At 40.1% G+C, this 14,705-nt stretch overlaps 1 protein-coding gene across 1 annotated transcript; it reads right to left on the bottom strand.

The window, feature by feature from the left end:
- Nucleotides 1-1,097: 1,097 nt before the first annotated feature.
- Nucleotides 1,098-2,031, bottom strand: LOC145051018 (uncharacterized). The gene is made up of 3 exons (XM_078999173.1): nucleotides 1,587-2,031; nucleotides 1,277-1,489; nucleotides 1,098-1,180 (listed from the first exon to the last, which is right to left on the bottom strand). Exons 1-3 carry the CDS (start codon nucleotides 2,029-2,031, stop codon nucleotides 1,098-1,100), a joined length of 741 nt encoding a protein of 246 aa, XP_078855299.1.
- Nucleotides 2,032-14,705: the final 12,674 nt, after the last annotated feature.

Below are 14,705 nucleotides of genomic sequence, written 5' to 3'. Positions count from 1 at the left end.
CTTCAATGTTCTCTTCAACAGGTTCTCTATGGATAAACTTATATAGAGCACCAACATCAACCTTTCTCTTTTCTTCATCTAGTTTTCTCTTTTTAGGTTTTTGATAACCGGATGGTTGTTTAGACTTCATCACTACAAGTTCATAAGTTTCAAATTTCAACATTCAAGCAATTACAATAAACATAATTTGATAAACAATTTTACAATAAAAATAAACTCATAATTTAAACTACAAAACTGGTTTCTATGAATCTTAGAAACTAATTCATTAATTCACTATTCTCTTAACTATTAAATTGATTCAATAATATTAAATTCATTCAATATTCTATTAAACTCATAATCTATGAAAGTATGAATCATTCAAGTATGCAATTGACAACTATAAACTTGATAATCCTCAATTTCTCATAAATCTTACCTGATTGGTTGATTAGCAGGAGATAAAATCAGATAATTGAACCTTGATAATCCTCAATTTCTCATAAAAGATCGTCTAAATGGGGCTGAGCCGCTAAGTTGTTGTCTTTGCCGATTGCTTTTTTTTGAACGAACGAACAATTGATGACCGTGAAGTGCTGCAAATTGCCGTTTCTGTTCTTGACTGCCTTCATTCTATTGATTAATTCAGATTAATGGGTTATGGGCTGCCGATTACTTATACTACCAATTTTTTTTGGCCCCTTAAGATTTTGGGCCTTATTCGATTGCCCATGTTGCACTTGGGCTAAGCCGGCACTGTTATGAGTTAGCCGATCTAAAAGAAATTATAAATCACCTGATATAAACAACACCAAACCCTCAGGATTTTAGACATAACCACCAACATAAAGGGTAGATTCCAAAATAAAGCAATAAATCCAAATATCAACATCAAGCAACAATACCTTAAATCAGGGCCGGTTATGAGGAATCAAATGCCCAGCACGAAACAGAGAAAAAAGGCCCTTAGGCCTTAACGTGTAACATTTTAACGAATTAAATTATACAAACTATTTTTTTTTATTAAAATGACGATAAACTTTATAGCAATAAATGTAGCAAAATCAAAGTATTTTAATGACTAATAAAATATCCTAACAGCTAACCAACGATCCTTAAAGCTCTCCTAGAGACTTTAACTCCTCAAGTGTAATATCAAATAATCCTTTTCTAGAGGTATCATCAACATTCAAAAAACCTAAAAAAGACTCCACGGTAGTAACATAATTATATGATAACTTTAAATACCTCACTATTATAGTCACGTGTTCTTGGTGACTTGAATCGGGAGTACAATCAAGTATGATTGAGTAGTACTTTGCTTCCTTTATCTTCTTGATAAGTTCTTTTTTAATTTCTTCAGCTAGCAAAGATATTAGTTCGTTTTGGATTAGGTGGCCAAGATAATGCACATAAAGCCCTTCACTTTTGATCCGCCGCACATGCTCTTTGATAACCGGGTCAAACTCTTCCAACATTTCAATGACACCCAACAAATTTCCATTACCTGTTAAATACAATTAACAAATAAGAAGTGGAATCCGTCATCATACTTAACAAAAAGATTTTTGGTGGAACTGGAAAAAAATACAATTTATAGTTACTTTTTTGATACAACTTTTCAATGGATCCACGAAATGCTAAATTATGTTTAGCAAGAAACTTCACCATTGCAATAATTCGTAAAAGCACTTGTTTCCAATAATCTCTTTCTTTCTTGAACTGCTCATGTTGAACTTTATCAATTGTTTCGTTCAAGTTCAATCTTTTACGCATGTCAAACCACTTATTCCTATTTGTAAGATGATCCAATGAAATTTCGTGTTCTTTAACCCTAGTGATAACATGGTGCCAATCTGCATAACCTTCACCATCCAATTTACTTTTCGAAATCCCTTTTCTAAACACTTTACAACAGAAACAAAATACCTTGTATAGCTCTTTCGAATATACTAGCCATTCTCTATCACACTTCTCCAAATTTGATAAAGTTCTTGTATAGAAAGCTGTAGAAAATCGTCTACCAAATTTATCGTAGGGACAATACATAATACTATTATCTATTTTAGGACCTTTCTCAACCAAAATTTTAATTTGTAACGACCAAAAATTTCAACCAAATTAAAACATTTTATTTCATTCAAAACCGTTACGATCATACATATTGTTTTCAAAATAGTTTAAACATCAGAGTATTTTCCCCAGAACCATATCACATAAAGCATAAACACGAGGAGCGGTACGATCACGCCTTCGCCTTGCCACGATCTCCTGAAGCACCTGAAACAATAAACCACAACTGTAAGCCCGAAAGCTTATTGAGTTCCCCCAAAGTACCCATACACACATAAACATACGCATACAACAAAGAACAACATACTTCGGGTCCAATCAACCTTCCGGTTGGAATACCCCCGACCCTCAACCATCGAGTTGGAATGCCTACATAACACGAATCCAATCATCCTGCCAGGATGGAATACTCTCGGCCCACAACCATCGGGTTGGAATGCCCAAACACCTATACGCACAATAATTGCTACTATGGGTCCAATCATCCCTTAGGATGGAATACCCCAGGCCCCTCAACCATCGGGTTGGAATGTCAACATACTATGAGTCCAATCATCCTATCGGGATGGAATACTCTTGGCCCACAACCATCGGGTTAGAATTGTTGGATTAGTGTCTAAGGTTGTAACTATATTTGGTAAGTACTTGACCCGATTGTGCATGGTCCTTTTGGGTTGCCTTCACCATAACAACTTGACAGGGTGATTTCAAGAGAAGAGATATTATTATTAATGTATTATAAGAATAATATGTTAAAGGAATGATAATATTATTTGATTAATATAAATCATAAATTAATTAGGAATTAATTTGGTCACTTAAAGAGATTAATTGAAGAAAGGGGTATAAACTGTCAAATGTGTAAAAGTTGTATTTTGAGCAGATAACCCTTATGGATATGGGTTGGACGATTTTAGGGATGTGGATCACCTAGAAATCGTCCAAGGCCTTATCAAGAGGGGAATTGGATTGCTTTGAGGCTAAGTTATCCAATTAGGGTTTTAGGGTGAAACCCTATAAGCTCACCAGTATAAATAGACCCTTGGGGTTGTGGAAATCGACACCCTTGTTATTGGAGTAACCCTAGAGCCGATTTCCCTCTTCCTCATCTCTCTAAAATCATCTTCTTGCTAGTTGGTGTTTGTAAGCCATTAGAGGAGTGACATTTGTGACTCTAAGCTCCAAGAAGAAGAAGGTTTCAAGCAAGTAACTTAAGGTATTATTCTAGATCTGTTTTCATATGTTTTATTTGTTAGTTTACATTAGATCTAGCCTTGAAAGTCTTGGATATATATTGCATGTTCAATTAGAGAAACCTAGATCCAAGCTATAGGGTTGTATGTGCACATAGGGAAAGTTCTTATGCCCAAAACCCATCAGTGGTATCAGAGCCATGATTGGTTTCAATTGAATATGATGCTTAACTGTTTTGCTTGCTGGAAATCGTTTTTCTTCACCTCTGTCTGACCCAACTCGGCGAGTCAGTGTTTGGACTTGGCGAGTTGGCCCTACTCGGCGAGTCCAAAGCTTGACTCGGCGAGTCCGAGTGTCAAACAAAGGATAATTCGGGATTTTATTGCTGTTTTGTCTTGGATTGATACCTAAATCGTTTTATTATGTAAAAATCCGAATTTTAACTTAATTTAATGATTATCCTTGACATAAATATAGATAATTTCAAATCTTTTAAATATTGATTATTTATGTGATAAATATGGACTATTTAAGATTATTTGGTAATTATCTAACGACTAAAATTGGATTAGGTCAAATATAGATAATTATGAAATTAATCGTTTAATTTGAATTATTTGTTATTTGATCCCTATTGTTTTTAAAAGTTCAATATCTATCCCGAAATTTGGAAATTTGAATTTTGTGATTAATAGTTTAATTTAGAAGAATTTAAATTTCAACCCCTAGAGTTTTACAAGTTTAAAATTCAACCCTATACTATTATATTATTAAAAGCTTAATATATATATATATATATATAATTAAAATGCTAGTCTTACCGTTAGTAGACCTCATTCACGAAGCCGGTCTATAAGGTGGGTATAAGGTTGCTGCCTATAAAATGACGCTTAATGGGTGTACACTCACACCCACCGCTTGCTTGACCGGTGGAGGGTCGTTAGCCGAACGGGTAGGATAGGGCAACTCTCTCTCCTCATTAATAAGTATAATGAATCTATAAAGTAACTAAACTATTTTACAAAATTCCCAATCTTAGTTACTTTAGGAAAAGTGAATTGATGCAATCCCATGAAATTGCACTTTGCACCCTTGCTAAGAAGTTAGTGGAGCGTGTGTGGTTTACCGACACACTAATTGGTTCTAACCAAAGGTGGCAAAGGGTGATTCATTGTTTAACATAGTTCGATGGAGCGTGTGTGGTTTACCGGCACATCGAATAGATGATTGTAACAATGAAGGCACCATGTAAATTTGCATGGTAATTCACACCCACTTTGTGATCCTCGGTATCCCAGTCACAAACTAGAAGGGCATATCGAGATTTAAACATGTCATTGAAAGGTTCAATGAATCTCAAAGAAAATCTAGGAATTCTCAATAAAACTTAAGGTTATGTTTTCAAGGTGAAGAATTAGTGAATCGTCATTCACTTACCTCCAAATTATTTGCATGTTGGATTACGGCATCCCTTTTCTAATATGTAAATGATGTTGTTGGGTCCTAGACCTAATTTTTCATTTTGGGTGTTTAATTAGGGATCCGATTCTAATCAAACTTTGTCCTTTCTATTTGTAGATGTCGAACGCAAACAACGTTGCTGCTAACTCATTCACGTTAATGAGTCTTTGCCAAAAGGCGACCTTCGATGGTACGAACTTTAGCGAATGGATAAGATACATTCGCACCATTGCACGCTACGAGGACAAAGAGTATGTCCTCGACGAAATGCTCGAGAAGGTCAACCCAGAAATCGCTACTCCCGAAGAGATGACTTTCTTTGAGACACACGAACGTGATGCAATGAAAGTCCATTGCATCATGATAGCCACTATGAACCAAGAATTCCAAAAGTCCTATGAGGACATGTATCCCTATGAAATGCATCAAGACTTGATGGAGAGATACCACCAAAGCACGAGGCAAGAGCACTATGAGATCATCACCAACATGATAACCGCTAAGATAGGAAATGGAGAATCGTTAACCGTGCACTTGCAAAAGATGCAAAGATATGTCGATCGTCTTCGCAAGTTAAATGTTAACTTTGGGGAGGATTTGGCCATCGACATTGTTCTTCACTCCTTGCCTTCATGCTATAACCAATTTAGGATGACCTACCACATGAACAAGGAAGAGGTCACCCTAAGCAAACTCCAAGGACTCCTAAGGACTGCTGAGAGCAACCTAAAGGACAAGTATGTTGCACCAACCGCTGCTCCTGTTTTGGCTATAGGGTAGGGAAGGGGCAAGAAGAGGAAGGCTCCGTCAAAGAGCCACCACAAGGGAAATTCCCAAGATGGTTCCTCTTCTAGTGGGACCAAGGTTGATCCCGCTAAGCCCAACCCTAACCCAAAGGAGGCCGAGTGCCATCATTGCCACAAAATAGGGCATTGGAAGAGAAGCTGCCCGGAATATCTGCAAGCCATCAAAGATGGAAAGATCAAGCCATCTTTTGCAGGTATATACACAATTAAATCTAACAATTCACCTCATACTATTTCTTGGGTTCTTGATACAGGATGTGGTTACCACATTTGTTCTGATTTGCAGGGACTAAGAAGAGATTGAGATGTGAAGCAATGAAGAATAAATCTAATAATGGGGAACAGAAGATCGTCATCTGTTACCAAGATTGGAGTGTATTCTTTAGTGCTTAGTAATGGATTAGGTTTAGATTTAAATAATTGTTGCTACTTGCCAGATATGGCAAGAAACATCATTTCATTTCATGGTTTGTTTAGACAAGGATTTATATATTCGTTTAATAATATGAATGGTTCTATTTATGCTTATCTAAATGGTGTTTTATACTTTGAAGCAATGCCTTGTAATGGAATTTATGAAACTGTTATGGTTGTAGATAACCTAAGAAATGATGTGTTGTGTATAGATTCTTCCAATAGTATGGATAAAACATCTTTGTGGCATTGTCGTCTTGGACATGTCAACAAGAAGCGCATAGCCCAACTCCAAAAGTATGGAGTGTTGGAGTCATTCGAACTTAGGGAAGATGACACATGTGAGTCTTGTTTACTTGGAAAGACGACCAAGTCACCCTTCACTGGCACTTGTGAGAGGGGTGAGGATTTATTGGATCTCATACATACCGATGTATGTGGACCCTTTAGATCCACCACAAAGGATGGAAACCGCTTCTACGTGACTTTCATCGATGATTATAGTTGATATGGGTATATTTACTTAATCAAGCACAAGTCTAAAACGTTTGAAAAATTCAAAGAGTTCAAGAGTGAAGTGGAGAATCAATTGGGCAGGAAAATCAAGATGCTTCAATCCGATCGAGGAGGAGAGTACCTAAGTCTTGAATTCCACGACTATCTCAAAGAATGTGGAATAGTTTCACAATTGATGCCACCTAGGACACTGCAGTTAAATGGTGTGGCAGAAAGGCACAATCGAACCTTGTTAGACATGGTTCGTTCAATGATGAGTCATGCTTCTCTACCTATCTCATTTTGGGGGTATGCCTTAGAGACTGCCGCCCATATCCTTAACCGAGTCCCTACAAAGAAGGTTGCCAAAACACCTCACAAGATGTGGACAGGGAAAGCTCCCTCGTTGGCACATATCAAGGTTTGGGGTTGTGAAGTTTTCGTAAGACGAGAAACTCATGACAAGCTCGAACCCCATAGTGAGCGATGTATTTTCATCGGCTACCCGCATAAATCCTTTGGATATCTCTTCTATAGACCGAGTGACAATGTTGTCTTCGTTGCGAGGAGAGGGGTTTTCCGAGAAAAAGAACTCATAAGCCAAGGAGACAGTGGGAGGAAGATTGATCTTGAAGAGATTCAAGAGTCGAGTGATGAAGGAACCTCTACCGCTGGCGCTCAACCCGAGGAGGAAACTCCGGTTGAACCAATTGACGAGTCATTACCTCTTAGACGTTCCGAAAGAGTTAGAGTTCAACCCCAGTTGTATGGTTTTCATATTACTACCGAAGGGGACACGTATATTAGTGATAGTACACTAATAAATATAGATGAGCCTAATTGCTATAAGGAAGCCATGGCAGGCCCGGAGTCAGCAAAATGGAAAGAGGCAATGGACAACGAGATCCAGTCCATGTATGACAACCAAGTTTGGAATTTGGTTGACAATGTGCCCGGACGTAATACGGTTGGGTGTAAATGGATCTTCAAGAAGAAGACCGACGTGGATGGGAATGTGCACACGTATAAGGTGCGATTGGTGGCAAAGGGCTTTACTCAAACTCTCAGAGTTGACTATGATGAGACCTTTTCACCAGTTGCGAAGATAAAATCTATTAGGGTGATGCTAGCCATTGCCGCATTTCATGATTATGAGATATGGAAAATGGATGTCAAAATCGCTTTCCTTAATGGGAAGTTGGCTGAGGATGTTTACATGGCTCAGCCAGAGGGTTTTGTCGATCTGAAGCATCCAAATAGAGTGTGCAAGCTTGAGAAGTCCATTTATGGACTTAAGCAAGCATCTCGCAGATGGAATCTTTGCTTTGATGAGAAAGTCAAAGAGTTTGGATTTGTACGAAGCGAAGATGAATCATGTGTATATGTCAAGGCCAGTGGGAGTATAGTTAGCTTCTTCATCTTGTATGTCGATGACATACTGCTTATAGGAAACGACATCCCGACTCTGCATGAAGTTAAGTCCTGGCTCGGGTAGTGTTTCACTATGAAGGACCTCAAAGAGGCTTCCTATATTTTGGGAATAAGGATAGTGAGAGAAAGAAGTAAGAGACTAATAGGACTTAGTCAAAATACTTACTTAGATAAGGTACTAAAATTTTTTAGTATGGAAAACTCGAAGAAGGGAGAACTACCGATACAAAGTAATACTAAACTGAGTAAGACTCAAAGTCCGAGTACCGAAGCCGAGATAGCTGAGGTGAGTCGAGTACCTTACGCTTCTGCAGTTGGCTCGATCATGTATGCTATGACTTGTACTCGACCTGATGTGGCCTTTGCTTTGAGCATGGTCAGTAGATATCAAGGGAATCCTGGTAGAGCGCATTGGATTGCGGTCAAGAACATCCTTAAGTACCTTCGGAGGACCAAGGAATGGTTTCTAGTCCTCGGAGGGAGTTATGACTTGAAGGTGCGAGGGTATAGTGACGCCAGTTTCCAGACCGACAGGGACAACTACCGTTTGCAGTCGGGATGGGTCTTTACCCTTAATGGAGGAGCGGTGACTTGGAAAAGTTCCAAACAGGAAACTATAGCTGATTCAACGTGCGAATCAGAGTACATTGCAGCGAGCGAAGCGTCTAAAGAGGCAATATGGTTGAAGAACTTCATTGGCGATCTTGAAGTTGTGCCTGCTATAAAGGAGCCCATGGAAATTTTCTGTGATAATGAAGGAGCGGTTGCCTTGACCAAGGAACCGAGGGATCATGGTAGATCTCGGCATATCGACAGAAAATATCACTTTATTTGACATCGAGTAGAAGAAGGAGACCTCGTGGTTAAGAGAATATCATCAGAAGATAACCCAGCAGATCCGCTTACGAAGGGACTGAGCAGGGTTAAGCACTTGCAGCATGCTAGGAGTATTGGGATGAAGGATGATATTAGTTTAGATTAGATAGTTTTAGAAACATGTAATAGATAAATGTAATTGACATTTGATGATTAAATAAAAGAATATTGTTTATAAGTAAAGTTACTGTCTTATGTTAATTGTTTAGATATTGTTTCACTTTGCATGTTTTGACTTCCAAAATAATTGAGTTTATTAAGAATAATCGAATTATTTAAACAGTCCACAATCGTTCATATGTTGGAAGTAGGTATGAATGAAGATTGTCATGAATTGGTGTGTAGATTGTCTAAATGGTATTAGACATAGCAAAGGTTTGCTGCAACGTTCATGAGTGCTTATAAACAAGTTTTGAGCATTGGAATAAACCCGCGCTTGCTAGAATCACTTTGGAGTGATCGCAAGACGATAATATCATATGGTCTTAAAACCTAGATATATGGTTTATTATTTACTAATTGGTTGTACATTGATAATGCGAAACCGCAGCAGTAAATTGATGTCATAAAACGCATTGTTGTGTATAGTTGATTAGTCGATAAGTAAATGCATATAAGTCGAAGTTTATCTGTTACTTTTATCCTAAGAGGGTAAAAGCGATATCACGGCCGCTCGATGATTTCATTTGACTTATGTGCCGGGCCCGGTCAGGACTGAATTGATGTGTTCAATTAAGTTCTATGTCGAATAAATCTGAGATCGAGAAAATAGTTGCTGGACGACAAGTATGACGATTGTCTGCACGATATCTAAATAGAGGACTGTACGATCCCTTATCTAAAGGACATGTTACTAATAAGATCAGAGTTGACAGCGTCTTTGAGAGCTATGATTGCTAATCGGATTGTGCTTGCGTTTATAGTTACTAGAATTATCCAAGTGGGAGACTATTGGATTAGTGTCTAAGGCTGTAACTATATTTGGTAAGTACTTGACCCGATTGTGCATGGTCCTTTTGGGTTGCCTTCACCATGGCAACTTGACAGGGTGATTTAGAGAGAAGAGATATTATTATTAATGTATTATAAAAATAATATGTTAAAGGAATGATACTATTATATGATTAATATAAGTCATAAATTAATTAGGAATTAATTTGGTGACTTAAAGAGATTAATTGAAGAAAGGGGTATAAACTGTCAAATGTGTGAAAGTTGTATTTTGAGCAGATAACCCTTATGGATATGGGTTGGACGATTTTAGGGATGTGGATCACCTAGAAATCATCCAAGGCCTTATCAAGAGGGGAATTGGATTGCTTGAGGCTAAGTTATCCAATTAGGGTTTTAGGGTGAAACCCTAGAAGCTCACCAGTATAAATAGACCCTTGGGGTTGTGGAAATCGACACCCTTGTTATTGGAGTAACCCTAGAGCCGATTTCCCTCTTCCTCATCTCTCTAAAATCATCTTCTTGCTAGTTGGTGTTTGTAAGCCATTAGAGGAGTGACATTTGTGACTCTAAGCTCCAAGAAGAAGAAGGTTTCAAGCAAGTAACTCAAGGTATTATTCTAGATCTGTTTTCATATGTTTTATTTGTTAGTTTACATTAGATCTAGCCTTGAAAGTCTTGGATATATATTGCATGTTCAATTAGAGAAACCTAGATCCAAGCTATAGGGTTGTATGTGCACATAGGGAAAGTTCTTATGTCCAAAACCCATTAGGAATGCCCCACTTCCTATACATATAGTAACTACTACTACTATTACTATGGGTCCAATCATCCCTCAGGATGGAATACCCTAGGCCCCTCAACAATCGGGTTGGAATGCCAAACTACTATGAGTCCAATCATCATACCTGGATGGAATACTCCTGGCCCACAACCATCGGGTTGGAATGCCAATCTACACTAGCAGACATGCACACATAACATGCCACCATAAAACACTCTATAGAACCAACACACTAAGGCCCTATCATCCTACCGGGATGGAATACCCTCTGGTACTGCTCAACATACATAACCCGCAGGTGACCTCCTACCAACGTACATAGTGCAAGACCAACTACCGGTCTCTAAATAATCACTACCCAACTATCAGGGCACTGATCCAACAGAACTAGCCATCATACAACTATCCATTTCTCTAGGAAACTAAGCTAATAAGGCATCTTCTCATACCACTACCTCATTTACCAGGATACTAGCAAGCATATCATCACATAACATAACAGGCTCTAACAACAATTCAAAGGGCCGGCCTTAGTGCCTTAGACCCTTGAGTACAGTGAGGAAAACTCACCTTGAACTGCGGAAACACTGCTGGTACCCTTCTGACTGCTATCTGACAATCCCCGCACCGCTGCTCCTCTAGCGCCTCAAACTAATCAAAGCCACAAAAACACTTAGACCCAAAACAATATCCTTCTAAAGGTAAATTGGCCGTTTTACCCTTAACCCAATCTGGTCCATGACTAAGGTCCAAGATCACAACATGAAAAGCCCAACACTAGAAAAGCGTCTCAAGCCCACTAGTGACCCACTAATGGCCCAATTGCTACATTGGGCCCAATCCCTTAATAGGCCTCACCCTAAGCCCAAAATATATTCCTTGGCCCATATAATATGATTTCTGTGGGCCCATTAAGGCCCAAATACCCAAACATGCCCCAAACCATGACCCAAAACTCATGATACAACAGACAGGGTTACGCGGGGCGTACATCAATGTACGCTTAGCGTATAGGCCCGAAGATGAGACGCTAGGCATACCTGCACGTATGCTCAGCGTAGTGCTCTGCTAAGTCATTTCCTCATTAAGTGCTTAACACTCCAAACCAGGTGGTATAATCACAAATCCAAGTCCATTAAAATGTCTTAAGCTATAAAGTCGGCTACTTGGTGGCTTGCAACCCACCAAATGAACCCAAAATTGAAATATAACATCATACTTCCACAAAGGTGACTAGATCTCATGTATGATCACAAATGAGCCCTAAAGGTTGAAACTTTACTGCATAAGGGACTCATAAGATACTAAGGGTGGCAACCCTGGACTTAGAAACGTGCTGGAGCCATAAAGATGCATTCTTGGGACCAAAAAGTCCATAAAATTGTACCAAGAGAGATCTAAGAGATTATTCATCAAGATTAAAGCTTTTTACCTTGAAGAGGCCCGAAATGAGACACTTGTCCCAGACCTATAAGCTCTAGCTTCCAAGGTTCCTCCTTCCCAATCTTCTTCCTTTCTCTTCCAAGCTAAAAACCACCAAGATGAGTTTTTCAATGCCAAGATATCTAAAAATGGAGGTTGGAACGCTCCAGGGTTTCTTCTGAGGTTAGGGAGGCTGATATGGGGGCTAGGGTTGAAGCAATTATGTTCTAATTATAGTGGCTCAACCCAAATTTGGGTTTAATGAACTTTTGCGTACGCTGGGCGTACGCCTTACACCTCCACGATCCAAAGACCCGCTACGCTGGGCGTAACCCAGCTTACGTTGGGCGTAGCCACGCGTATTCAAAAGCATACATTCCCCTTTTTGACAACCTTTTCCATTAAGTGCCATAAGTGTCAATATCTTCAAAGTCTCATAAATCCTTTATTCTAAGTCCGTTTCCGACGAACTTTTTATCCACGAAATGGTGGCGAGAAGCCCTATGCTTCTAGCAATACACCCCGACCTGAGGCCTTCTCGACTAAAACCCATTACCCATAAAAGACCGAAACGCCCTTACTCTTGATCTCGGGAATCCATAAATAATTACTTTTAGAACGGGACATTACAACTCTCCCCCACTTAAATATGATTTCGCCCTTGAAATCGCCAATTGCCAGCTCTGGCTACCCAAAATCCCGAAAGACACCTTCACGCCCCTAAAGCGTGACGACCACCAAGGGAGGCTAACCCAAATGGAACTCCATCTCAAAGAGATACCTACTCCTTCTAATGCCGTCTCAAGACCTACCTCTCCGGAAAGCCCTGAACTTGGAATGTCAGATTGGATCCGCCTTCCAGACAGGCCGTCCAACTAACCATCACCTGACCTCTTCCCATTGCTATAAAAAGGGACTACTCAACCATGGGAACCTGAAAATAGAACTACGAGTCATACTCTGTTGTTGGCCACACTAGCTCTCTTTTACTCATACTCAAACGTACATACAACAATGCTCTTACCAAACCAACACTCACACCCTGGCCCAATCAGCCTTGGGCTGGAATACCAGGCATGCCTACGACGGGTCTGCTCATCCTTGGAATGGAATACCCTCGTATCCCTACAAATGTTTGGCCCAATCAACCCTCAGGTTGGAATACCAAACACATCAGGTCCAATCAATCATAGGGTCCAGTCATCCTCATGATGGAATACCCCAGATTGGAATACCTCCACATACATAACTCAACCTATAACCATACTTGGAACCAAGGACCTTATCCTTGCGTCACCCTCGAATCCTTTGGTTCGCCACGTATGAGTGTAACCCACTCATACCTCCCTATCATGATCTCTAGGTCCTTGACCTCCGACTGCAATATCTTACACAGTCCTCATCACCGGTCCGGACTGCTCCCGGGTCTATTAACCTGATATCCCACTTTTCTCTGTCCAGACCCCCAATCTGGAGCCACTATCCCCCTCATCTTCCAAGGAGACTGAAAACATGCCCACACATCATCCAACATTGCCACAACGATAAATCGTTGCTATACATCACCCCTTAGAGGTGCTCACCGCTATCTCGTAACACCATTCTCACTACTGGTTCGAAGATCCACGACACATGCAAGCCCTTATTATAACTGAACCGCCTCATCATACCACCCCAATAACCGACATTCAAACTGCGCTAGGCAACCTTCTACAACCAACAGCTCATCCGAGAAATTCCAATTCTCCCCCACTTAGGGCACTAACCACCATCTACTGGCGGCGAAGCTAATATGCTGCTTAATCGAACCCCCTAATACACCGAACTTCAAGGAACCTAAGTTCTTGCTGAAAGTTCCCGAATTCTCGAACCATAACCTTCCTCTTTCACAAATTCCACACTGGATGATAACCTCTAAAAACCCTCAATACTCACTCTTCTCTAACACATACAACACTTCAATATCTCATGCAAGAAACAACATCTCATAATCATAAAATAAACAAGATAAAGCAGAAAAACATACCGACTGACACCTCTGGCTCAGATCTGATCTCCTCAGAAACAAGCTGATAAGCACACCCTGGAGCCTTCGGAGGCTCTGCCCGACCCTGACTCCCGTCAGTAAGTCTCAAAGTGGTTGGCGCTGGGGCTTGCACTGACCTCACAGCCAGTAGAGAACACTTGGCCTTCATATGGCCCACCTGATCACAATGATAACAAATCGGACCCCTGCTGTTGGATTCGATTGCCTACAATCCCTGGCTATGTGGCCCTCCTTGCCACACTTGTGGCACCCCGAAGAAGAACGACAACTACCCTCGTGCACCTTGCTGCACTTCCCGCAAGTGCGACTCCTTTGACCTTCCTGTCGATAATCAGTGGGCCTCATCCGCTTCAGTGTAGGCTGTGACTGCACTGGGGCCTGCCTCTACTCTCTCAATTGGAGATCAATCTCTAACTCGCGCCGCCTAGCGGCTTCCTGCAACTCCAACAAGGTACTACACCTCTGTGTGGATACAAACTTCCTGATGTCCCTCTTGACCATACTCAGATATCGAGACATCTGAGCCTACTCCGAAGCAAACTCCGGGCAAAACATCGCCCTTTTAGTGAACATCCAGGTGATCTCCGTCACCGACTCTGAACCTTGCTTCAGTTCCAGGAAACTCCGGGCAAAACATTGTCCTCTTAGGGTCAATTTAAATATAAATTTTAGTTTAACTTAAACAACCCAAAAAATATTTTGTAAATAGTTAAAAGTGGTTAATTGAAGTATCTTTCTAATAATGATTATAAGTTGGTTAATAAGG

Source organism: Lactuca serriola, chromosome 5 (assembly GCF_051521515.1).
Source record: "Lactuca serriola cultivar US96UC23 chromosome 5, Lser_US96UC23_V15, whole genome shotgun sequence".
Lineage (NCBI taxonomy): Eukaryota > Viridiplantae > Streptophyta > Magnoliopsida > Asterales > Asteraceae > Lactuca > Lactuca serriola.
The sequence above is the reverse complement of the archived record's forward strand: the minus strand, read 5'-3'. Positions and strand labels throughout refer to the sequence as shown.